Here is a 27,584-nt window from a genome sequence, read left to right as displayed (position 1 = left end):
AGGTCATTCACAAAAAAAACTCATTTTGGGCACTTAGAAAATGGAAAATGAATTTTTCGTGCCAAGAAAATGAAAACTTCCTTAGGAAACATTGTTTGGAATTCCAATATGCACCCTTGTGCACAATATGAGATCATTTGAAAAAAACTATACCATGAATGTGGCCATAAGATTGATCATTTGGCTTGAAAGCCATGAATCTTCACGCATGGTAGCTCATTTTTTGGAACACTTTTTTTAAAATAATTGCCGTATTACAACTTTATTATTTTTCCTTGTAACTTGGTCACATATAATGACACAATGCGAAGGTTTTCCTATTTTTTGATTTTTTTTGAATTTTTTATGCCCGTTTCAAAATGCGGTCAAAACGGCGGGCTTGACCATTCCTAGCTAGTGGTTGAATCTTGGAAAACTTTTGATATTTCTATGATTAAATAGATACTTATGTACCTAGAAATAATTTTTGGAAAAAATAATGAGCAAACTATGAGGCAGCTGTAGTTCAAATTTGACCCGGTTCCTACTCAATTGGCAGAAACTTGTCTTTTTCACCAGAGGTGGATCGAAACTTTTGACACCCAACCATTTTGTCAATTGTGCATTCAATATGTCCTAGTATTTTATAAAATTAATTTGGTCCAAATTTGCAACAAATATATGGTAGGTCCTTCAAATAAAAACTCATTTCGGGCACTCGGGAAATGGAAAATGAATCTTCTGTGCAAAGAAAATGAAAACTTCCTTAGGAACATTGTTTGGAATTCCAAGATGCACCCTTGTGCACAATATGAGATCATTTAAACAAACTATGCCATGAATGTGGCCACAAGATTGATCATTTGGCTTGAAAGCCATGATCTTCACGCATGAATCATGATAGCTCATTTCTGATAACACTTTTTTAAATTAATTGCCTTATTACAACTTTATTATTTTTCCTGGAAACTTGGTCACATATAATGACACAACGCGAAGGTTTTCCAAAAAAAATTCACTTTTTTATGCCCGTTTCAAAATGCGATCAAAACGGCGGGCTTGACCGTTCCTAGCTAGTGATTGAATCTTGGAAAACTTTTGATGTTTCTCTGACTGAATAGATACTTATGTACCTAGAAATGATTTTTGGAAAAAATAAAGAGCAAATTATGAGGCAGCTGCAGTTCAAATTTGACCGGGTTCCCATTAAATCGGCGGGAATTTGTCTTTTTCACCAGAGGTGGATCAAAACTTTTGACACCCAACCATTTTGTCAATTGTGCATTAAATATGGCCTAGTATTTTAGAAAATTGATTTGGTCCAATTTTGCAACAAATATATGGTAGGTCCTTCACAAAAAAAACTCATTTCGGGCACTCGGAAAATGGAAAATGAATTTTCCGTGCAAAGAAAATGAAAACCCCCTTAGGCAACATTGTTTGGAACTCCAAGATGCACCCTTGTGCACAATACGAGATCATTTGAACAAACTATGCCATGAACGTGGTCATAAGATTGATCATTTGACTTGAAATCCATGAATCTTCAAGCATGATAGCTCATTTCTGAGAACACTTTTTTAAATTAATTGTTGTATTACAACTTTATTATTTTTGCTGGAAACTTGGTCACATATAATGACACAATGCAAAGGTTTTCCAATTTTTTTTATTCTTTTAAATTTTTTATTCCCGTTTCAAAATGAGATCAAAACGGCGGGCTTGACCGTTCCTAGCTAGTGGTTGAATCTTGGAAAACTTTTGATGTTTCTCTGATTAAATAGATACTTATGTACCTAGAAATGATTTTTGGAAAAAATAAATAGCAAATTATGAGGCAACTGCAGTTCAAATTTGACCCGGTTCCTATTAAATCGGCGGGAATTTGTCTTTTCACCGGAGGTGGATCAAAACTTTTGACACTTAACCATTTTGTCAATTGTGCATTAAATATGGCCTAGTATTTTAGAAAATTGATTTGGTTCAATTTTGCAACAAATATATGGTAGGTCCTTCACAAAAAAAACTCATTTCGGGCACTCGGAAAATGGAAAATGAATTTTTCATGCAAAGAAAATGAAAACTCCCTTAGGCAACATTGTTTGGAATTCCAAGATGCACCCTTATGTACAATATGAGATCATTTGAACAAATATTTGGTAGGTCTTTTACAAAAAAACTCATTTTGAGAACTAAAAAGTGAAAAGTGGGTTTTCCTGAAAAACTTATCTTTGATTTCAACCAATTTAGATGGTCATAAGTTCTTCAAATTGTTTGCTGCGTTCTGATTGGTCCACAGACATATCACGGGGATCATGGATTATACACCGTCGGATGCTCGAGGATCCAACTGCAGTCATCAACCCTTCCACACCAACCCTAGCTCTGTTCTCGTGGTCATTTTGCATCCACCCCCCGCCTCCTTTTTTCCCAATCCATCCCAGATCGAGAGAGAGCTCGTTTCCTTCCTTCCTCCAGCTCCCTCCAGATCGAGGAAGAGTTCGCCGCCGCCACCTCCCTCCAGCGGAGCTCGCCGCCGTCCATGGCCTCCCCCACGCCCTCCTGCTCCGCCTGCTCCTCCTCCCTCGACGCCCCCCGCGCGCCATTGCTGATTTCCCAAACCAGACCGCCTCCCTGGTTCATTCCTTCCTCCCCTCCTACCCACCCACCTCGGCGCCGCCACCCAACTCGTATGATGATGGAGATTCGCTTCCGTTTCGCCCATCGGTGTCACGGGACAAGTAAAACTGGTGGTCACACACAGCACAACGACCACACGATCGATCGAGCTCGAGCCGGCGGAGAGAAAAGTGCTCACTCCCATGAGGCCGGCCAGCGATGCATGCACACAGGTGCCGACCACGACCGCACCAGCATGGCCAAGGGGGATCCCATCTACCCGCGCTCCAAGCAGCGGTCAACCCCACCCCGCCGCAGCCTCGCGCTGCGCCGCAAGCGCTCGTCCCACCGTGTCGCGTCGGGGCTCTCCGCCAGAGACTCCAGCGCGTCTGGGGCGGATCTGGAGCTTGCGGTGCCCAAGCGGCGGCGCAGCATTGGCGGGTCCACGGACTGGAGGGCCGGGCTGCTGCCGCCGACCACCACCACAGCCTCCTCCTCCTCCGCGCAGAAGGGCAACGACGGCCACGCGCGTGTGAAGCGGGGCGCGCGGCTGGACGTCTCTCTGTCACTCCATTTCTGTACCTCAATTTTGATCGCCTCGGCTAATGATGTGTTGGTTGGTTGCGCGTGCGTGCGCGCTCAGACGTGGAAGAAGATGGTGGCGGGCGCATCGAGGATGTTTGTGGAGATGCACCGGAGCAGCCACGTGCAGCTCATCAGCGACATGGTCTAGCAGATGAGATCACCCAAGCTGCCGCCCGTCCACCCGCCTCGGCGCCGCCGTTGCCGTTGGATGTTCAGTTTCTATCTATGAACAAGTATGCGTCACTTTTTCTTTTTGTTTGACCAAACTCAAGTCTCCTTTCTAAAACTGCAGCCAAGCAGTACTTGCTACTGGAATAATCCCATGAATGAATTCTTTGTTGTGGTCAACTCTTTCTTGTCTCTCTACTAGGATTCATGCACCAAGCCCAGAGTTAGAATTTTGTGTCAGGCTGCTAGTAAATCAGGCTCTACTCTGTCCAATAGCATGTTGGATGGCACCTGCAGTTAATTACACGGACATATGGATTTTGGTTCATTTTGTACGTATGTTTGTTTGTTCATGCTTACGACTTTGGCTAAAACACGTTGGATGCCCAATTCCTATGGTGAACCTTTTGGTTCAAGCAAGCAAACTCATGTTCCCTTTCTATGACTGAAGCCAAGCTGTACCTACTACTGGCATAATATGATGGATTCATTCTTTGTTTGTGGTCAACTCTTGTCTGTCTACTAGCATTTGTGCGAGAACCTGAATGTTGTGTAGGCTGCTGTGCTTTACTACCAGTAAACTAGTTTGTACTCTCTCCAACTGCAAGTTGGATAGCCTTGCAATTAATTGTACAGACATGCATATGATTTTTGGTTCAATTTGTATGTATGTATATGCTTAAGACTTTGACTAAAACTAGTTGGATGTTCAGTTCCCCATGAAGGTGACCAATCCCTAGCAGTGCCCATTGGTCCTTCCTGTTAATTTCACCTCCTGTGATTTTAATCTTTGTTTCTTGCTTTCCACAGCGACCAAGTTCTCTTAACAGCGGGACATCTGAGTTCGTCGTGGTGATGGCAGCTGACACGGAGCCGCTCGAAATCTCCTCGACCTCCCGTCATGTTTCTTGCGGACGGCAAGGTAGACATTCTGTCCATATACATCATACTAATGCTAATTAATTTATATGTTGTAGCTTGCGCGATATGGTCATAGCAGTAACTGTTAAGCTCGTAATTCTGTATGTTGTCTTCAAGTTTTCTCTAATATAGATTTCTCAAATCTCTCTCTGAACTTCTCTAATAAAAAATGGTGCTAACTGTTAAAGCTCTTCGTGGTGACATGTTTCTTTTACCAATACAATAATATATTAGCACTCAAGGACTGTTTGAGTGATAGGTTGTTCATACTATTAGAGAAGTGAACTGATTAAGCTATTGTTTTCCCCAACAACAAAAAATAAACACGGCAGTTGAACAACTAGTATCCCTTCACTTGGAAGCCTATGAAACTTTCTGTAGCAGCAGTGCAGCACACTTTATATATATGTATGAGGCTGGGTAGTTCAAATCTACTTTACTTCCTAACTCATTCATATATATGATGGAAATTGTGCAGGTTCCATGGTGCCAAGTGGCCTTTGGCCATCTTGAACTGGGACTCCAGTAACAAGTAGATGTTGCTGCCACACTCAATATTTTAATTTGTTTTACTTTTCTTTTTGGAGAGATGTTAATCACCCAGTTTCCCTGTTAATAACCTGAGAACACTTGCCTCCTCCCCAACCCTCGCCCCAGCCTGCCGCTGCTGGCTTGCTGCGTGGCTGTCGCCGCAGCAGATAATTAGATTTTTGGGACTCTGTTTCTATGCTCTGCTCAATAGCATTTTGAATATTGATTGGACACGCTTTATATAAAACGATTTATCTTGTACATTGCTCTGCCTAACTTGTAGGAGTATACATGAAACCATACTTGTCAAATATCGATACTTGTCAAATATCAAGTATCACAGCTGAATAATAACGTCTTGTTTTCTGTTCACTGAATCAAAATTCTTCTCTCTTTTTACGATCAGTCCATCTTACAACCATCAATAAGAAAAACACTTATCTTCATATTAGGATTATTATTTTCTTGTCTGCAATATTGTAATGTACATATGCTTTTCTGTTCACTGAATCACAATTCTTCACTCTTTACCATCAATCCATCTTCTTACAGTTGCATGTTTTTTTAGCTGTCCAGATGACCAAGCCCAAGGAGGAAGCAGCTGCTCATCACTGAGGACAAGTAACTCCAGCAGGTTGACGCCGTAGATTCATAGTGTACCTTCTATATGCCCATCCAGTTCTGTGATTTGTGTCTTGAAACCCAAAAACCCCATGCCCATGTGGGAGCAGAACCATAGTTTTTTGCTTGTGGAAAATAATATCCTTGGCTGAATCGACTTGAGGCGGTTTCTTCGGAATTCTTGGAAATAATTTGGTAGTTTCTTTCGGCGAGGAATTGTTTCATACTGAAGTTTACTGGTACATGTGTGGTTTGCTACTGTTGCTTCGTTTGGGTTGGGTTGGTTCCAGCGGGGAGATGTGCACGCACACTGGCAGCATGAGCTAGCAGCCATGATTGCCAGCCAACCACCACCATGTAAATGTAATAAATGTGTGGCCTATCTAGTGTGATGCTGATAGAAATATAGATGTGTGGCCTATCTAGTGTGCTGCTGATAATCTGTTTTTACCTCACTTGGCAGGCACCATAATCTGTTTTTTCCTCACTGTACTGTAGGAATAAATGTGTGGCCTATCTAGTGTGCTGCTGATAGAAATATAGATGGAAGATTTGTTGACCAGTTAAATTGAGCTTATTATCAATTCTGCTTATAAGCTATGTTTGATGCTGCCTACAGGTTCTTATTCTTCTTTTTTTGCATAGGTGAAGTATGAAGTGTGAAGCCATGAAGCCTATCAGCAAGAGTAGCATATTATGTATTGTAATATCAAGCAAAGTGTAATATTAGTCAGAGTAGCATATTATGTATTGTAATATTTAGTGTTGTTTTGGATGAATTTCATTTGCTCTATAATCTGTTTGAAATATTGACTGTGTATAATTTCCATACCTATGAAATGGAAACTGGATCAGGGGGACCCACTTATGAAAATTGGTTGACAAATTTTGAAATTTCTGATGTGTGGGTCCAATTGTGATATCAGCATGACAAGTGGGACCAGCGCAAAAATAATGTGGTTAAAAATAGAAAATTAATAGTAATGGCCTAGAAATTAAAAAGGCCGAATAGTTGGGCCTGGCCCATATAGCTGACCAAAATTAATAAGAAAAAAATATATAAAAAGGCTGAATTGTTGGGCTCGGCCCATGTAAACCATCGAACTGGACCGGGTTGAATCTTATCAATGATCTTTTCAATTGGTTGCAATTTTGCCATGTCAGATTGACATGTCGGATCCTACGTGGCCTGGTCAGAGAGCTAGCGACCAAAACAAAAGGTCATAGAATCAATGACTTTTTGTTTTGGTCATGGAATTCCATGACCTTCTCACAGAGAAGGTCGTTAATTTTAGTTTATGACTGCCAGCTTTTGACCTTCTATTTTTGGTCACAAAAAGGTCACAAATAAAAAACAATGACCTTTCAATGACCAATAGTGATGGTCGCAAGTTGACATATTTCTTGTAGTGTGAGTCTTTAAAGATTTGAAAACACTTGATGTATGTCTTGCCGTGCATATCTGTGGTGACAATGGGATATCACGTGATTCACTTGATGTATGTTTTGATGATCAACTTGCAGGTTCCGCCCATGAACCTATGCATAGGGGTTGGCACACGTTTTCATCGTGATTCTCCGGTAGAAACTTTGGGGCACTCTTTGAGGTCCTATGTGTTGGTTGAATAGATGAATCTGAGATTATGTGATGCATATCGTACAATCATACCCACGAATACTTGAGGTGACATTGGAGTATCTATGTGACATTAGGGTTTTGGTTGCTTTGTGTCTTAAGGTGTTATTCTAGTACGAACTCTAGGGCTGTTTGTGACACTTATAGGAATAGCCGAACGGATTGATTGGAAATAATAACTTTGAGGTGGTTTCGTACCCTACTATAATCTCTTTGTTTCTTCTCTGCTATTAGTGACTTTGGAGTGACTCTTTGTTGCATGTTGAGGGATAGTTATGTGATCCAATTATGTTATTATTGTTGAGAGGACTTGCACTAGTGAAAGTATGAACCCTATGCCTTGTTTCCTATAATTGTAATACCGTTTACGCTCATTTTTACCATTAGTTACCTTGCTGTTTTTATATTTTCAGATTACAAAAACCTATATTTACCATCCATATACCACTTGTATCACCATCTCTTCGCCGAACTAGTGCACCTATACAATTTACCATTGTATTTGGTGTGTTGGGGACACAAAAGACTCTTTGTTATTTGGTTGCAGGGTTGCCTGTGAGAGACCATCTTCATCCTATGCCTCCTACGGATTGATAAACCTTAGGTCATCCACTTAAGGGAAATTTGCTACTATCCTACAAACCTCTGTACTTGGAGGCCCAACAACTCTACAAGAAGAAGATTGTGTAGTAGACATCAAGCTCTTTTCTGGCGCCGTTGCCGGGGAGGTGAGTGCTGGAAGGTATATCTTTAGATCTTGCAATCGAGTCTTTTAGTGTCTTGTTTTATCACTAGTTTAGTTTATAAAAGAAAACTATAAAAAAATGGAATTGAGTTTGTCTCATACGCTTCACCTTTTTAATATCTTTCGTAAGTATGATGGAAAGGAAAATTGTGCTCAAGTGCTAGAAGAAGAAATCTATAAAATATTTGGCACTAAATCTTTGAATGATGAGTATGATTGCAATGTTGTTAGTACGAATTCTTTGAATATCCATGATACTAATGATGATTGCACTAGTTATGATGTCTCATATAAACACGTCAAAAAAATTTGTGGAGTACATTGGGTTTGTACGAACACACCAAATAGGGAAGATAGATATTGCAAGAGGCATAAGCATTTAGAAACTAAATGGTTGCAAGAAAGACTAGATGATTGTGCTGAAAATTTATATTTTCTTAGCCGTACGTGTGAGCTTTGCAGTGAGCATGATCATTTCAATACCCAATGCAAATTGTTTCATGATCATATCGTGTCCAAAAATTGTGATGACTTGATTTTACCAAAGGGCATTTTCGTTTTTTGAGGTGCTTTCTCATAGTTTGAATGTGTTATAGTTATTTTTGTCCTTTGGTAAAATGACGATTGTGGTTTTCTTTTTGTTTCCATGTTTTCTTTTTATGTTTTTCACTGCTACACAATACACATGGTGCAATTGCATGACCATAAGTTTTCAAAAGGGGGCCGCAACAACATGTTTTTAACGGGGACGCAACTATAAGTATTCAAATAGAGTCGAAACTACTTGTTTATAAATGAGGTTGCAATTGCATGTTTTTCAAATGGGGTGGGAACTACATGCTTTTAAGAAGGGTCATAACCAGTGGCTCTATGTTTTGTAGTTTCGAAAATTGTTCATGTCTTTCGAGGCTCACAATCTCGCTAAGCATGCACTTACTTTAGGGGTTTGCCACCATACTTGGTTAGGCCATCACGATAATCTTTTGTTCGTCCCAATAACGGTGGTGACACCTTAATAAAGCTTGCGTACAAATAAAAAGGAGTCACTGCAAGCATTATATAGACGCACCCGCTGTATACCGCTTTGTGCGGGAATTAACGCCCCATTACCGGCAGCCCCGTTTCATGGGCCACTATTTGTGTGGCCCGTTAGAAAATAGGTATTTTTACTTCAGAATTTTGATAAAAAAAATATAAAATAAAATATGCTTCAATCATGGAAATAATTAAATATAATCTTGTGTTATAAAATATGTTCTTCCATACTGAATAACAAATATCTGTGCTTTTGGGAAAGATTAGTGTATTTTAAACAAATGCTCATGGAATTCGAAAAAGTGTGAGTATTCTTTTAAAATGCATTTAATTTTAAAACGTTTACATTTAAAAAAAATCATGTACTCGTTTTGAGTTGAAAAAAATGTCCATGTACTTGAAAAAATAAAAGTTTTTTTGTTTTGAAAATTATTCATGTCCTCGAACAAAATGTTGATGTAATTTCCAATATTGTTCATGCATTGTAGGTGAAATGAAACTTTGATCTCCCCAAAAGAGATCTTCATATAACTGGGATATTGGATATGTTTTATCCCACTGTTGAAACAGATGGTTTCCAAAATTGTTTTCGTTCTACATATTCTATAAGAAGACCTATGAATTTGTAAAGAAACCAGGGATAAATCCCGTCCCCCAATAAAGAATAAATAATAACCATAGCGTGCAGAAACTTATCCCGTGCCGGTGGTCGCCGGCCGCTGGCTCCATCTTCCTCACCGGCCGCCACCGCCATCAAGGGGATGCCTCACCAGCGGTGAATGGAGCACTCTGCTGGCCTCTGGGAGATGCTCAATTTTGAGAGCATGACCATGCTTTTCCAGAGAGAATTAGAGTAGGCAAGGGAATTTGCTTTCGGCGCCAAGCATTTGTGATGTACTACTAATTAAGGGCAGGCCCTCAAACACTGTATCGCCTTACACTTGGTTCAAATCTCTTAAGAATCAATGAAAAACACCCCAGATCGCCGCGGCGAATCAACCAAATATTTTTGGCATTGCCGTACCGCAAGTCCAGCCTGCACAGCATAGCACCGTACCGTGCTACATTTAGTAAGATGAGGAGCTGACATGAGGAGCAAATGATGGCGCCAGGATTGGCTAACAAAATCGCATAAACGGCAGCCGGCCAGCACATGAGGATCACAGTGACGCACAAATGATTGGCTTCCATGATCACAAAGCAGCAGTAAACAAATCGGCAAACGATGGAGACGGACGCAATCAGACATGTTGGCGAGAACCAAGTGCTTATGGAGGAATCAGTTCTCCAAAATAAGAAAAAATAAAGGGGGCTTACAGGAAGAGAATCGCTTTGTCCACTGGTCCAGGCAGGCCAAAATGCACAATATAGTAAGCTTCAGGCCCGCAAACCACGCAAATACTTTATTTGCCTCCAAGGGAAACCACCCAATATTTAACTTCAGCCAAAACAATGCCAGGATAACTCCAGCCAAAAGCGCGCCCCTCGTTGTCACCGTGGCATCTCAACCTTCGAGATTCCGAGCGAAGACTTTAAGCCGTGTTCACTTGTCATAACTCATACCCGACTTGCCTATATATACAGTTAATCAGTTTCAGTTGTAAACACCGTCACACACTGAACTCCATCAGCTTCTTGGTTGACAGACACTTCCCTCGTCACACACAGTCCATCAAGTCCATGGCGATGAGGAGGAACAAGGTTCACGAGTTCGAGGCCGATGTGCCCGCCGCCGAGCTATGGGGGCTCTACGGCACGCTCCGTGCGGCCGAGCTGCTGCCAGAGCTTCTCCCACAGGTGCTCGCCAAGATACAGCTCGTGAGCGGCGACGGCGACGTCGGCACCATCTTGGAGCTCACATTTGCTCCAGGTCAGATATCCAGAAACCACCCTTCAATCCTCAACTCGTATGCTTTCAAAAAAAAAAATTCCTCAAGTCGTCCATGTGCATACTGACCGAGCAACGGTTTGCTGCTTTTGCTAGGGATCCCTGGCCTGGAGACATACAGGGAGAAATTCATCAAGGTTGACAATGAGAACTACATCAAGGAGGCGCAGACGATCGACGGAGACATCCTGAAGCTCGGGTTCCTCTATTACATGGTCAGGTTCGAGATCATCGCCAAAGGACCCAGTTCTTCAGTGATAAGATCGACCATTGTGTATGAGATAAATGAGGAAACTCACCCCGGGCTTGAAGCTATGGTCAGCACCGGACCTCTGGCTGCAACTGCTGAGAAATTTGCAGGGTACCTCAAGGAGCAGAAGATCCCTCAGAGCAGTTAATTCTTGCAACAGCTCAGAGCAAAAGTGTACCAATGCTTTGAGAGAAATAATGTCTGATTCCACGTTGTGTGTTTTCCCTGAAAAATAAATGACCAATGATCAAACATATTAGGATAGTATGTTTGATCATATGAATATCACATACTCCCACCGTAAACTAATATAAGAGCGCTTAGATTACTATTTTAGTGATCTAAACACTCTTATATTAGTTTACAGAGGGAGTAGTTGATATATAGATATTTCGCGGTCCATGTACCTTAACTTTATTAGTTTCATGAAAATGAAGTTGGGAGCCTTGATGCTCCTTTTCTCGAAGAAATGTACCTTAACTTGTTTTGGTTAATGAAGGTTTGATTAAAAAAGTACCACGGATTTCATTATGTATCATCACATACTTGGAATTTTGGAAAATATTCTCACGCATATGCATTTTGCAGTTATGACCAGTTAAGCCGAATAAACACAAGATATATATGACTCAGATTGATGGCAAGATGGACTAAATTGTATTGTGCAAATGAAGAAGCTGAATCGAGAGGGGATTATATCATCCAAACAATCACGAAGTTCTAGGTTGATGAGTAGTTCAACACCACATTCGAGAAGATCTGACCAAATGAAAATAACAGTTGACCGTAACGAATCAAATCAGCCATGAACAGAAACCAAACCTCGCCAGCCTTTGATTCATCTCTGCAGAACTACTACCCTCCTGCTTCTGCTGCAAGTAAAGGAGAACATACACACATACCAAAAGCAAGATCAACTGCTACAATAAGAATCAATCAGGACACTGAATCCACCTCCTATTAAATGATGAATGATGGAACTCATGAACAGAAGACCACAGGGCGATGGCCCTTCAAATCAGACCTTCCTCAAACCCCCTTGGACATGATCTCCACATACCCGATTCAGTCTTGCAACCAACGCATGGAGGCCAACACAAATGAATCGAACAAACCACCGAAAAGGCACTGACCTGACTCAGTTACAGAGCAAAGGTTTGCCCACGAGACCAACAACAACAAAGCCTTTAGTCCCAAACAAGTTGGAGTAGGCTAGAGGTGAAACCCACAATATCTCGCAACCAACTCATGGCTCTGGCACATGGATAGCAAGCTTCCACGCACCCCTGTCCATAGCTAGTTCTTTGGTCATACTCCAATTCTTCAGGTCTCTCTTAACGGACTCATCCCATGTCAAATTCGGTCTACCCCGACCTCTCTTGACATTCTCCGCACGCTTTAACCGACCGCTATGCACTGGAGCTTCTAGAGGCCTGCGCTGAATACGGCCAAACCATCTCAAACGATGTTGGACAAGCTTCTCTTCAATAGGTGCTACCCCAACTGTATCTCGTATATCATCATTCCAGACTCGATCCTTCCTCATGTGGCCACACATCCATCTCAACATACGCATCTCCGCCACACCTAACTGTCGAACATGTCGCCTTTTAGTCGGCCAACACTCAACGCCATACAACATTGCGGGTCGAACCGCCGTCCTGTAGAACTTGCCTTTTAGCTTTTGTGGCACTCTTGTCACAGAGAATGCCAGAAGCTTGGCGCCACTTCATCCATCCGGCTTTGATTCGATGGTTCACATCTTCATCAATACCCCGATCCTCCTGCAGCATTGACCCCAAATATCGAAAGGTGTTTTTTGAGGCACCACCTGCCCATCAAGGCTAACCTCCTCCTCCTCACACCTAGTAGTACTGAAACCGCACATTATGTACTCGGTTTTAGTTCTACTAAGCATTCCAAGGTTTGTATCCACAACTCTAACTTCCTAAATATATCGTGCAACCGACAGGCGCGGAAGACCAACATGGGGATCAAGGGTACATATAATGGACCAAACCTTGAGAGATAGGTCGCAAACCAAACAATTTAAACAGATTCCAACTCACTACCAGAGTACCAATGATGGTGCAGAAAACCGTCAGTGCCCCCGTTAGGGTGGAGACAGTAGTCGGAAGTAAAGGGGGTTCACACGGGGGTTTTACCCAGGTTTGAGACCTCATGATCGAGGTAATACCCTACTCCTTTGTTTTGGATTGATGTGGCAGCACCTCGTGCGAGGGGGTTACAAGTGGAGGATAATGAATGCTACCGAGGTCTGGGCAATGGAACAGATGCCTCGGACTACCCCTAGCCTCGCCTTATAAAGGGGATGAGAGCTAGGGTTGATAGGGATCCTAACCGACCTCACTGTGAGAGCTTCTTGGCTTGCACGCCAAGGATAAATTTTATCTCCAAGCCTGGACCCTTGGACCGATCGCTGGGTAAGGCTGCCGCTAGGCCTCTTGGGCCCTGAAGCCAGCCAAGTCTCGAGCTTCCCGGCGGACGGGCCACCCTCGGTATATTGTACCGTCGGTAGCGCCCGAGCTTGTCTGGAGTTGTGGAGTCTTGCTGCCTTGAGAACGAAATCCAGGCAGGCTCTTTCTTAGTGATGGAGACAGTCTAGCTCCCGGTAGCCCGACCTCAAAATCTACGTATCACGCGGCCTCCAGCGACGCATCTCTATGGCTTCGTAGCTCTTGATTTTGTGGTGCCGCGATCTAGCAGTTTTGCATCTTTCACCTTCATGGCTTCGCGGTATGCGCCTTTGCAATGTTGCGGCTTCACGGCTACACGGCCTCCGGCGTCGCGTCTTCACAGCTTCATGGCTGTGCGGCCTCCAGTGTCAAGTCTTCTTCAAATCATTTAATGCTAGCCGTAGGAACCTAGGCGTCGTTGCCGCTCGCTTTGTCACATCCCGTCATCACTGTCGTAAAGATAGGGAGATAGCCAGTCGGTTCCGCTTTGACCGTTGCATCATGATGATAATGCCTGGATCTCCGCGCCCACATCGTGCGTAGTGGGAAACCGCAAAGGAAATGGGGCAGTTGTCGACCTGCCAAAGCCGTTGCCTGGGTTTCCCGATGGGATATAAAGAGGGGGGAGAGAGGCATTTCCCCACTTCCTCTTTTCCTCTCGTAGATTCCGCTACTGCTTCTCCCTCCCCCGTCGGAACCGCCATCGTCGCAAGCTCTTGCTCCTCAAGCCCTCCCTTTCTTTCCTTCTCCACCCAAGCGAGCCGCTGATGGTGTGAGTCGAGGGAGACCGCGGTCGAGGTCGTGGCTGGAGCGTTTCCAAGGCCACCACCGCTGACAAGTGGAAGGACAACGCTTCGGCCAACGAGAAGGCGGGCGAGACCACGGACAAGTGGTTCTTCTCCACTGCGTTGGTTCAAGACGACTTTCTGCTGCCTTGGGAGGTACTTCAATGGATGACGGCGGGGACCGAGGCCATCCTGGCGCCGGTCGGCACAAGCAAGTGTTGCACTAGCAGTTCTTTTGTCGAGGTTTGGCTTTCCCTCTGCACAGCTTTGTGTGCGGGCTTCTGTTCTCCTACGGGTGTCAGTTGCATCATTTGACACCCAACGCCATTCTTCAATCGCCAACTTCATCACCCTTTGCGAATGCTTCCTCGGGACACCCAAACTTCGAGTTATTTTGATACTACTTCCTGGTGAAGGTCTAGAAGAATGGTGATGATATCCGCGACCTTGAAGGCGCCAAACCTCCAGCTCCAGCTTGAATCGAACTACTTCAAGATTGCTTTGGCGAAGTCAGACTGCAACTGGCATAAGGGTTCTATGCTTCGGGGCTCGCGGGAGATCTGCCGCCTTTCATCAATGAACCACCCAAGCATCTGAGAGATCTTGGAAGCCGATGAAGAAGACATCTAGCAATGCTCGGGGGCTGATCAAGGCGGTGGAGAGCCTGATCGACCACGGGCTGACCGGGGAGCAAGTCTTGGAGATGTATCTCGAGCGGCGAGTCCAGCCACTCGGGCTCACCCCATGTATCTTTACATGGGGCCTCAAAATCCAACTCAGGCAACGGCACGAGAGCTCAGCAACGACAAGCTGCGAGCCCGCATCGTCACCCTAAAAGATCTAGGGTCAAACAAAATTCCGATCACTGTTGCAATGGAGCCTTTTAGCGCTGCCAACCCTCAAGTGACGTAAGTGTTCTCGAGCCCGGGGCCGTGTGGCCTTAAGATTCATAGTGCCTTTTCTTTTCTTCATCCTACCTTGACTCCTACCAAGGGGAAGACCGCCACACCGCCTGAAGAGGAGGAAAATGACGATGGCGGCAACAAGGAGGACGATGAATTTTTAGAAGGTGAAGAATATGATGATGCCCTTGAAGAACCTGATCTCTATGCATATCGGAGAGTACCCAACCCTACATATGCAAGGGATACATACAAGGTGAAAGCTGAGAACAAATTAAATAAAGATTAGTTCATTCAAAATAGATTAACAAATAAGTTGCTCCCGCCAAGCCGTATTTAGAACCACCAATAATCCAAGTAAGAATCATAAGGGACTAAATTATACTATGCAAACAAGAAGTAATCAAAAGGGATTATTATCCAAATAATCAAACTCCAGTTCAACACCAAAACATCATCCAAGAAGATCTGACCAAATAAAAAAACTGTTGAACCATAACAAATCAAATTAGCCATTAACAAAAATAAAACCACTCCAGCCAATGATTCATCTCTACGGAACTACTACCCTCAGTTTCCCTGGCATCCAAAGATGACATACATACCAAAATGAGATCATCAAAGTCAAACTAGGCATTAACAAAAACAAAACCTCTCCAACCATTGATTCATCTCTACGTGACTACTACCCTCCGTTTTTGTGGCATCCAAAGAAAACATAACCCTTATAATTCCAATTTTCAAAGAACACCAACAAATCCAAATCAGAATTCATGACAAAGTTAAACCCCGAAGACAAAGAAATGAAATAGGATAACTATAATCCTAACTCATCATGAAGACGCTCCCGTTAAGATGTATAATCCAAATTTCTAGGCAAAAGGACACAAATGCAAACCAGAATTGTTGAAAACGTAGATGAAGAAGAAATTAAATAGAAGGAGAGATCATACAAATGAAGATTGATAAACAGATAAGTTGCTAATGCTTAAACATATGTGATAATCCTAGTTTCTGGAGAACCTCAAATAATCCAAGTGAGAATCATCAAGGACTAAAATTTGATAAAAAACGAAGAAGTATTCAAGAGGGGATTAACATCCAAACAGTTCAACTAAATAAGACGCAAACAAGAAATCTTTTTGCAAATTTTGGGTTTTGCAACACAAACACAAAGACGAAAGAAACGATAAAAAGAAAACAACAAAGAAAAGAAAAAAAGAACAACCAAAAGAAAACAAAAGAACAATGAAAGAGAAATATTTTTGGATTTTCGAAAACATAAAAGGCAAAGATGAACTCAAAGAAACACAACAGAAATATTTTTGTAACTTTCGTTTTTTTTCTCAAAGAAGGCAAACAAGAACGCAGAGAGAAGCAAATATAAAAGATATTCAAAGTTTCAACAAAGAGGCAATCAAATAAACTTTTCAAAGAAAAAGAGCGAGAATTTTGTTTTATTTTCTCAAATAAATTCAAAAGAACATAAGGACAAAGAAATCTTTGGGGGTTTCCTTTAAAAGCAAACAAAAAACAAAAAAATAGGAAAGAAAAATAATCAAAAAGAACACTTCAAACACTTAACGCTCAATAAGAAACAAACGTGAAATCTTTTTGGAATATTTGGGTTTTGCAATTTAAACACAAAGACCAAAAAAACGACAAAAAGAAAACAAAGAAAAGCCAAAAGGAACCAAAAGAAAACAAAAGAATAACGGAAGAGAAATATTTTTGGATTTTCAGAAACATAAAAAGCAAAGAAAACTTGAAAGAAACAAAATAGAAATATTTTTTGGAATTTTGGTTTTTCCTCAAAGAAGGCAAACGAACTTAAAGAGAAGCGAAGATAAAATATTTTCAAAGTTTCAACAGAGGCAATCAAATAAACTTCCAAAGAAAAGCAAAATGAATGAGGAAATATTTTTGTTGTTTTCTCGAAGAACTTCAAAAGAACAAAAGGACAAAGAAATATTTGGGGGTTTATTTTTAAAGCAAACAACAAACAAACAAAAGAAAAAATAGGAATAAAAAAATCAAAAAGAACACTTCAAACACTTGAGACTCAATAAGACGCAAACGAGATATCTTTTGGAATTTTTGGGTTTTGCAACTTAAACACATAGACGAAAGAAACGACAAAAAGAAAAGAGCAAAGAAAAGCCAAAAAGAACAACCAAAAGAACACCAGAACATAAATATTTTTTGGATTTTTGGAAACATAAAAGGCAAAAAAAGAACTTAAAGAAACATAACAGAAATATTTTTGGAATTTTTGTTTTTTCTCGAATAAGACAAACAAGAGTGTACAAAGAAGCAAAGATAAAAGATTTTCAAAGTTTCAACAAAGAGGCAATCAAATAAACTTTCAAACAAAAAGCAAAACGAACGAGGAAATATATTTTTTTGTTTTCTCAAAGAACTTCGAAAGAACAAAAGGACAAAGATATCTTTTGGGGTTACTTTTAAAAGCAAACAACAAACAAACATCCAAACGAAAAAATAGGAAGAGAAAAACAAAAAGAACACCTCAAACAGTTGACACTCAATAAGAGCAAATGAGAAATCTTTTGGATTTTTTGGGTTTTGCAACTTAAAAACAAAGACAAAAGAAACGATGAGAAGAAAACAACAAAGAAAAGCCAAAAAGAACGACCAAAAGAAAACAAGAAAAACAAACAAACAATGAAAGAGAAATGTTTTTGGATTCTGGAAACATAAAAGGCAAAGAACTTAAAGAAACACAACAAAAATATTTTTGGAACTTTTGTTTTTTCTTAAAGAAGGCAAACAAGAACGTAAAGACAAGCAAAGGTAAAACATATTCAAAGTTTCAACAAAGTGGCAATCAAATACACTTCCAGAGAAAAAGCAAAACGAACAAGGAAATATTTTTGTTGTTTTCTCAACATCAAAAGAACAAAAGCACAAAGAAATATTTTGGGGTTTCTTGAAAACAACAAACAAACATACAAAAGAAGAAATAGGAAGAAAAAAGAACAAAAAGAACACTTTAAACACTCAAGACTCAATAAGACGCAAACAAGAAATCTTTTTGCAATTTTTGGGTTTTGGAACTCAAACACAAAGACAAAAGAAAGAACAAAAAGAAACAGGACGAAAAGCCAAAAAGAACAATCAAAAGAAAACGAAGGAAAACAAAAGAAAAATGGAAGAGAAATATTTTTGGATTTCTTTAAATATAAAAGGTAAAGAACTACACAAAAATATTTTTGAAATTTTTTGTTTTCTCAAAGAAGGCAAACAATAAAACGAAGACAAGCAAAGATAAAAGATTTCCAAAGTTTCAACAAAGAGGCAATCAGATAAACTTCCAAAGAAAAAGCAAAAAGAACGAAGAAATATTTTTGTTGTTTTCTCAAAGAACTTCAAAAGAAAAAAAAGGAGAAAGAAATGTTTTGTGGTTTATTGTAAAAGCAAACAAATAAATAAAAGAAACAATAAGAAGGAAAAACACCATAAAGAACACAAAAGAAAGAGATCAAAAACCAAATGAAACCAAACAAGAAGAACGAGAAATACTTTTGGGTTTCCGATCTTTAACAGAACACCTACTTCCTACTTCTAGTTTCATTGCCCGGTACGTCTTTGTCAACTTCTTCAGTTGAGACCCTAACTACACCGGAGGTTAGGCGACTTCAGCATCTACTTGCGGCTTCTTTTGGTTCAACATCAACAGGTTTTGCTACTAATTTTTCTTGTATCGAGTGACCACTTTTTACAGAACCAGGTACATCCCCATGGATCCTTGGTACTGGACGTATTTTCATATAACTTATGATTCTTCCAGTCGACCTCCAGATTCTCATGTTCATGTTCTGATTAGAATCCTCACACGAATGCTCTACTTGCTGTTGGCCTTCAACCTTGTAATTCCCAGGTCCTTTGGGAGCTTATCTGGCTTAACCTTCCCTTTGTTGCCACCACCGCCAGTCTCTCCGCCTCGGTTACTTCGTTTACCGACTCTTTTGGCATCATCGTCTTGGTCACTTGTGTGGCTCTAGTCTCCCATCCTTAGTTCGACGTGGTCTTCTTGGATCTGTCTCTAGCGGTGTGTCTTTAGGCTGTCGGTTCGTCGGCTTAGCAAACAGGTTAAGTTACATTATCCTCATAGCGAGATTGTGTCTCATCGTCCTTTCGATCTTGTTCACTTTGATGTTTGGGGTCCAGATCCCTTTGCCTCAAAAGGAGGACATCGCTACTATATTATCTTTATAGATGATTTCTCTAGACACACATGGATATATTTTATGCTTTTCTTCTAGTGAGGTCTTATCTATCAGTAAGAAGTTTGCCGCCATGCTTCATACCCAATTTTCCACTCCTATCTATGCCTTCCATGCAGATTTTGCTTGCGAGTTTATCAATCATTTGTTGTGCGGATTCCTTGTTGAGCAGGGCACACTTTCTTAGTTCTCTTGTCGTGGTCCTGATACTTAGAATTATTTGCTAAGCATCATCACCTTCTTGAGGCAGCTTGTGCATTGAAGATCAACGCATGTCTTCCATCTCACTTTTGGGTTGAGGTTGTTTCTAAATCCACCTACCTCATCAACAGTCAGCCTTCCTTGCTTTGCAGGGCGATATTTCTCTTGAGTGTCTTTTTGGTCATTCTCGTGGCTACTTAGTTGCTTCGTTTGTTTTGTTGCGTCTAATACGTTCTTCTTGCCCCTCAAAATGACTGCTTAGTATATTGAATGTGTCTTCTTAGGTTACTGATGAGCACAAGGGCTATCAGTGTTGGGATCGTATCGATCGGCGGATAAGCATTCCTCCAGGTGCAACTTTTGATGAGCCTCGTCCTTCCTATCCACGTCAATTCTCTCCTTCAGCCTCTCTCATTGAGGATATTTCTTTCCTAGCTTTTGCCGATACACCTATCACTCATATATTGCCCTTGTCCATCCATTCCAATGTGTCTTCCTATACGACTATTGTAGACCCCACATCATCGTCACCTGCAGCTTCCCCACCTCGTTCGTCCCCTAAGCCTTCCCCGGTGATTCATCATCATCCTCTTCTTTACTACACTAGTCGTCCACATCTTGTGGATTCTTCTGATGTGTCATCTTTCAATGAGCTATCTCCCTCGACTACTATGTCTCCTTCTATTGACAACGCACCTCCTCCAGCTCAACCTACTTATGGCTTCTGCGCTCGCCCGCTTCCGCTAATTGATCGCTATGGGTATTCTAGCGTTGCTCTTCTCAATACGACTTACCATGATGCCATATTCATCCCAAACATCGACGTGTGATGGCTGAGGAGATTGCTGCTCTTGAACGCACCGACACGTGGGATCTCATTTCACTTGTATCTTGTAGGTAGGTCTACAAGATTTAGACTAATGGTTCTCTTGCGTTAGAAAGCTCGTCTTGTGACCTGTGGCTTTCAACATGAACATGGCTATGACTATGATGAGACATTTGCTCATATGGCACACATGACCACTCTTCGCACACTTCTCCTGTGATATTTGTTTGCCACTGGTCCGTCTCTCAGCTTGATGTCAAGAATGTCTTTCTTAATGGTGAGTTGCATGAGAAGGTATACATGTAGCCACCACCTAGATTTTTTTCCTGATGGCACGATTTGGCGTCTTTGTTGCTCTCTCTATGCCTTTAGCCCCTCGTGTCCGGTTTGAGTGTTTTGTCTCAGCGATAACTGCGACCAGTTTTTGCCAAATGCTTATGATCTGCACTTTATACCATCTTTCAACTCAGGGTCAAACTTTGCTTCTATATGTCGATGACATGATCATCACTGCCAACAACTCTGAGTGCATTGCCTTTTTGAAGGTTCGTCTTAGTGAATAGTTTTTATGTCTAATATTGGTCCTCTTTGTTACTTCCTTGGAATTGAGGTTTATTCTACCTCTGATGGCTTCTTTATTTCCTAAGAGAAGTACATTCAGTATCTTCTTGCTCATGCTGCTTAGTGATAAAGTCACTATTGACACTGCCATGGAGCTCAACGTCCACCTTTGTTTGATCTGACACGCTATCGTCATCTTGTTGGGAGTCTTGTATTTAGATGTCACTCGTCCAGACATTTCATATCACGTTCTCATTCTAAGTCAGCCTGTCTTTGCTCCCACTTTAATCCACTTTGAGTCACCCCCTCCCCCGGTTCTACAATATCTTTGTGGAACTACCTCACCGTCTCCTTATTCCTATGCACAAGTTTGCTCGTCCCGTTGTACTTACTGTGTTTTCTTGATGGTTTTCTCATTGCCCGAAAGACAAAGAAACAGACTGCGCTATTCCCTTTGAGTGCAAAGGCTAAGTTGCAAGCTATACCTCTGTTGACAACAGAGGTGACTTGGTTACGATGGTTGCTTGAGGATTTTGATGTTTTTGTCACTAGACCTACTCCTCCTTTGTCAAACAATACAAATGCTATCAATATTGCGTGCTATCCTGAAAAGCATGAACTCACCAACCATAATCGTGTTGATGTGTCCTATCACTCACGTATTGCCCTCTTCCATTCCCATGTGTCTTCTTGTACTACTGTTGTAGACCCCACATCATCGTCACCTGCGGCTTCCCCACCTCGTTCATTCCCTAAGACTTCCCCGCCCAATCCTCTTCTTTACTGCACTAGTCATCCGCATCTTGTGGATTCTTCTAATGTGTCATCTTTCGATGAGCCATCTCCCTCGACTATTATATCTTCTTTTGTTAGCAATGCACCACCTCTAGCTCAACCTACTTATGGCTTCTGCGCTCGCCCGCTTCCGCATATTGATCGCTATGGGTATTCTAGTGCTGCTCTTCAAAATACAACATACCGTGACGCCATGTTCATCCCGAACGGCGACATGCGATGGCAAAGGAGATTGCTGCTCTTGAACACACCGGCATGTGGGGTCTCATTTCCCTTCCTCCCTATGCTCATCCCATCACTTGTATATTCATCATGTTAACTTGCCAGACCGATTAAATGGTCGGTTAGACCGACTAATCTGTTGTCAGGCTGATTAATCATTGTTGGCATGTTAATTTGTGGGCAAACAAAGCCCAATTGTTTGGCCCATAAACCCTCCCGCTCCTAAATAGCTAGGGTTTAGCCCTCCTGTCACCCCTCTTACTCCTTTCATCCCCTCCCGACCTAGATGGCGGCCGACCAAGTCCTCGTCGGCGTGCTGCCACTTCCCCTCCTCCCATGTGTGTCGCCGCTTCCTCTTCTCCCTCTACGCACCGCTACTTCCCCTCCTTCGTGACATAACACCTACTGCAACCGACCCGTTCAGATGCCCTTCACGAAGGTCGTCACCTTCCCTCTGCCTGTCGTCATCGTGTGGCCACCATCTCTTAGAGTTGCGACACGAGCAAAATTTAGCAAAAAATGTTGTATAATTGTTTGTTGATGACTTTTGGTGCCCACATGGATGATTGTTGTTGTATACATGTTTGTGGTCTATTGAGAAAAGAAAAAGGTGCCATTTGCCTCCTATTTGCAATGTAGATTTTCACTCCATACAAAATTTGCTTCTATTGAGTTGAAAAATCCACTAATTAGTGGTTGACCGGTTAATCCGGTTAATACGCCGATTCAACGATTAATCACTACTCCCAAGTTGAGTGAGCAGTGATAGCGATTTCCTCAACATTCTTAACCCGCAAGATGTGTGCACGACGCTACCTGTCATCGAGGCCAAGGGCCACCAAAGGGAGCATGGGATGCAACTTCAAGTCCGTGGCACAGAACCTGCAACCAGCGGAAGGACGCCAAACCGGATCGACGAGGAACAGAGATTGCACAACTTCGACACCTACTTCTTTTAGTTTTTACTCATAGCCTTGTGCTTCTTCGTCAACCTCTTCAGTTGACCTCCTCACTACACTCGAGATTAGGCGACTTCAGTGTCTGCTAGCTGCTTCTTTTGGTTCTGTATCGATAGGTTTTGCAGGTTTACTACTGGACAATTTGTACAAAAGAGAAGACAAGGGAAATATTTTTGGTCTTTTCATTAGTTCAACAATAAAGCAGATAAGAGCCAATCAGAAATATTTTTGGTTCACAATACTTAAGACTCAATAAGACGCAAACAAGAAATATTTTTGGAATTTGTAAGTTTTGCAACATAAATAAACGCAAAGACGAAACAAACAACAAAAAGGAAACAACAGAGAAAAGCCAAAAACAACAGCCAAAAAAACAAAGGAAAACAAAAGAACAACGAAAGAGAAATATTTTTGGATTTTCTAAATCACAAAAGGCAAAGAACTCAGAGAAACATAACAAAAATAATTTGAAATTTCTATTTCTTCTCAAATAAGGGAAACAAGAATGCAAAGAGAAGCAAAGATAAAAGATTTCCAAAGTTTCAACAAAGAGGAAATCAAATAAACATCCAAAAGAAAAGCAAAAAGAACCAAGAAATATTTTATTATTTTCTCAAAGGACTTCAAAAGAACAAAACTACAAAAGGACAAAGAAATCTTTTTGGGTTTCTTTTAAAAGCAAAGAACAAAAAACAAAAGCAATAGGAAGCAATAAAAACACTACAGACACTTAAGACTCAAAAGAGAAATCTTTGTGGAATTTTTGGGTTTTGCAACTTTTTTTTGAACGTGTGTAACTTCAACACAAAGACGAAATAGCAAAAAGAAAACATCAAAAAAATATGCCAAGAAGAACAATCAAAAGAAAACAAAAGATCAACGAAAGAAAATATTTTAATTTTGGATTTTCTGACAAATAAAAGGGAAAGAACAACTAAGAGAAACACATAGAAATGATTTTGGAATTTTGGCTTTTCTCAAAGAAGGCAAAGAGAAGCAGAGATAAAAGATTTTCAAAGTTTTAACAAAGAGGTAATCAAATAAACATCCAAAGAAAAAAACGAGGAAATATTTTTGTGGTTTTCTCAAATAACATCAGAAGAATAAAAAGATAAAGAAATCTTTTGGGGTTTCTTTTAATAGCAAACAACAAAGAAACAAAAGAAAAAAATAGGAAGCAAAAAAACATTTCAAACAATTAAGACTCCATATGACGCAAACAAGAATCTTTCTGGAATCCCCCTGTCTCAACCCTTTATATGTTTTGAAATAAGGTCCAATTTTTTCTCCTATCATGCTGTGCATAACCATATCACACTACTTATCTGGGAATTTCTTCATTTTAAGCATTTTGTAAACAAATGGCCACTTTATTTTATCATATGCTTTCTCAAAATCCACTTTGAATATCACATCATTTTGTTTGTGGTGATGAATAGAGTTTAGTGCTTCATGTAAGATCACTATCCCTTCCATGATGTATCTCCCCTTGATAAAAGCAGTATGAGTAGGTAAGATAATAGGTTTTATGATCTTACTCAGCCTGTTCATCAAGACTTTGGTAATAATCTTGAAGCTAACATTCAATAGACATATGGGTTAATTATCCTTTTGCCCTCGGTGGTGTCCATGTACTCAGTTTTGCCTTCAGATGCGAATTGTGCTCAGTTTTGCCCCTAGTCCGTGCGCACTGACTCGTTCCATGAACTCTGCCGTCTCCGTCAGGTCAACCTTTTGACTCGGCCCTTACAGGTGGGACCAGGCGGCAGAGACGGCCAATTTTATTCAGACCGTTGCACGCGTGGCTTGTGGGACCCAGCAGAGAGCCGTTGAGCAGAGAGTCGTTGGCGGGTGTGCTATATAAGCGGGCGATAGCGGCGGTGACCACGGCGACAGAGAGCACGGCGGTGACCACGGCGAGAGAGAGAGCACGGCGGTGGGAAGCTAGCAGTGGAGGGCGCGGCGGCGTTGAGATCCCCTTCGACTCCGAGCTCCATGTCTTCCTCAAGCTCCCGCGCCACCTCGCGGATGCAGAGCCAGGCGCGTGTGGACATGCCTGTCTTCGCCTGTCCGCGATGCCGGGCGGGCGTTGATTGGAGGGTTTCTCAGACACCGAGGAACCAGAATCGTCCGGAAAGATGGATTATGATTTTTTTCTCATAGAAAGACTCCATATAGCAGAAGATGGCCATCGGAGGGCCACCAGGGGGCCCACGAGGTAGGGGGCCCGCCCAGGGGGTAGGGCGCGCCCCCCACCCTCGTGGACAGGGTATGGCCCCCCTGATGAACTTCTTGCGCTCAGTATTTTTTATATATTCTGAAAACGTCTTCCGTGATGTTTCTGGACTTTTGGAGATGTGCAGAATAGGTCTCTAATATTTGCTCCTTTTCCAGCCCAGAATCCCAGCTGCCGGCATTCTCCCTCTTTATGTAAACCTTGTAAAATAAGAGAGAATAGGCATAAGTATTGTGACATAATGTGTAATAACAGCCCATAATGCAATGAATATCGATATAAAAGCATGACGCAAAATGGACGTATCATCGACTACCTTCGGCTTCACATTAAAGGTCTTGAGCCATAAGCTGAAGTGTGGGGGAATGCGGAGAAAGGCCTCGCACATGACAATGAACATCGAGATGTGAAGAAAGGAGTCCGGAGCCAGATCATGAAAATCTAGCCCGTAATAGAACACGAGACCACGAACGAAGGGGTGGAGAGCGAACCCTATCCCCCGGAGGAAGTGGGAGATGAATACGACCCTCTCGCCAGATCTGGGTGTAGGAATAACCTGTCCCTTCGCAGGGAGCCTGTGAAGGATTTCTATGGTCAGGTACCTTGCCGCCCAAAGCTTCACGATATCCTCCTCTGTGACAGAGCCTTGAAGGCTGGGTCTGGACAAGACTGGGAGGCTTGGAATGATTAAGTTAAAACCTGGGTGCTGGAGCTCGAGGTTAGAAAAGTTGAGGAAGAGGTGGGCGTAGAGAAGGACGGGTCTGTGCCCCTTTATAAAGGCGATGAATATCGAACGCCTCCTCATGAGCCTTAAAACTTGCCTATTCCCTAGGAATCTTACCAACGGGGGTTGGATTACACACGCCCGAATTGATGAGAATCCCGTAATAAGGGGACACGATCTCTGCTTTGACAAGACATGCCAATAAAACCGTGTCTTGAAACATGGAGCGGGAGGCTAAAAAACGGTTCGAAATAAGGATCGAGCAAGGACATGATGTCACATTACAAAAGCTGTCAGTAGATTGGACTCGTGAAATATTATGCTCTCTGCGGTTGTGTGTGGTATTTGCTTTGTAGAGCCGGACACGTTTTCTGTGTTCAAAAGCTACTTTGGAGTATTCGGAGGAGGAACCCGCCTTGCAATGCCGAATACAATCTGCACACCGAACACATCGTCATTGAAGCCTAGTTCAGGGGCTACTGAGGGAGTCCTGGATTAAGGGGTCCACGGGCGTCCGGACTATGTAACATGGGCCGGGCTAATGGGCTATGAAGATACAAGACAGAAGACCTCTCTCTGTGTCCGGATGGGACTCTCCTTTGTGTGGATGACAAGCTTGGCGTTCGGATATGTAGATTCCTTCCTTTGTAAACCGACTCTTTACAACCCTAGGCCCCTCCGGTGTCTATATAAACCGGAGGGTTTAGTCCGTAGAGGCAATCATAATCACAATCATACATGATAGACATCTAGGGTTTAGCCATTACGATTTCGTGGTAGATCAACTCTTGTAATCCTCATATTCATCAATATCAATCAAGAAGGACATAGGGTATTACCTCCACCAAGAGGGCCCGAACCTGGGTAAAACATCGTGTCCCCTGCCTCCTGTCCCCATCGACCCTAGACACACAGTTCGGGACCCCCTACCCGAGATCCGCCGGTTTTGACACCGACAATGATATATAGGCAATTGGTCCTCCTTGTCATTTGATGGAAACATTCAAGTTGATCAGGTCGTGGGGTACAATGTAATCAAATTGTGTTATGTAAATCATCAGTATTACTCCCTTCAGATATAAGAGAGTACGTATTATTCTAACCAAAACTAAAATGTTGTGACGGGACTGCCCAAAATTATACTGTGATTTGTTCTATTACTGATTAAGTACGAACCCACCAAAATTACGTAGCATAGTAGATAGAGCCAGCGGAGATGATATCGATATGTTATTAACAATTTAAATGTGGCGACAGCATGGTTGAAATATATCAATCCTTCACAATTCATTGACCTCGGCTTCACTAATGCACTATCTCATAATACCCAGTTACCCTTTTATTAGTTACTAGCACATATGTCCGTGCGTTGCAATGGGAAAATTAATGTTTTGTGCAAGCATGATGTTTTGTAGCATCAGATTCACTACGAAGAACATACTGCAATGCAACATCCTGTTACAAAATGAACATAAAAAGTAGGATGCAATTTATTCGTGTCCATATTTCCTTTGCAGGCATAATCTCCCACTAATTTCATTTAAGTATAATCCTTTCTTTAATTAGCATGTTGTCCTCACCTGTTTTAGTCGGTAATCGAATCCTTCCTTTTCTAATTTAGTAGCCCCATCACAATGAGGCCTATGGATCCTTCCTTTTAATTATCCTACCTTT

General features: G+C 41.8%; 3 protein-coding genes across 10 annotated transcripts in view; 2 read left to right on the top strand and 1 right to left on the bottom strand.

The window, feature by feature from the left end:
* The first annotated feature begins 2,854 nt into the window (after positions 1-2,854).
* Positions 2,855-3,331, top strand: LOC123191875 (uncharacterized). Its single transcript, XM_044604441.1, has 2 exons — positions 2,855-3,208; positions 3,242-3,331. Exons 1-2 carry the CDS (start codon positions 2,855-2,857, stop codon positions 3,329-3,331), a joined length of 444 nt encoding a protein of 147 aa, XP_044460376.1.
* A 6,675-nt stretch (positions 3,332-10,006) lies between these two features.
* Positions 10,007-27,584, bottom strand: part of LOC123190351 (uncharacterized) — a 46,101-nt gene continuing 28,523 nt past the window's right edge. For 3 of the 8 annotated variants that reach the window (XR_006496286.1, XR_006496288.1, XR_006496287.1), the window contains exons 5-6: positions 11,028-11,203; positions 10,007-10,835 (exon numbers count right to left, since the gene is read on the bottom strand). The gene's annotated coding sequence lies outside the window, so the exon portion shown is untranslated. Of the gene's footprint in view, positions 10,836-11,027; positions 11,204-11,385; positions 12,359-12,683; positions 15,373-25,292; positions 25,387-26,750; positions 26,893-27,584 lie in introns of those variants that run through there. The other 5 variants (XR_006496292.1, XR_006496291.1, XR_006496289.1 and 2 more) reach the window with 5 other exon arrangements.
* Positions 10,462-11,504, top strand: LOC123190352 (norbelladine synthase). The gene is made up of 2 exons (XM_044602977.1): positions 10,462-10,710; positions 10,825-11,504. Exons 1-2 carry the CDS (start codon positions 10,521-10,523, stop codon positions 11,124-11,126), a joined length of 492 nt encoding a protein of 163 aa, XP_044458912.1. The 5' UTR covers positions 10,462-10,520; the 3' UTR covers positions 11,127-11,504.

This window comes from Triticum aestivum, chromosome 2A, assembly GCF_018294505.1.
Source record: "Triticum aestivum cultivar Chinese Spring chromosome 2A, IWGSC CS RefSeq v2.1, whole genome shotgun sequence".
Lineage (NCBI taxonomy): Eukaryota > Viridiplantae > Streptophyta > Magnoliopsida > Poales > Poaceae > Triticum > Triticum aestivum.
The sequence above is the reverse complement of the archived record's forward strand: the minus strand, read 5'-3'. Positions and strand labels throughout refer to the sequence as shown.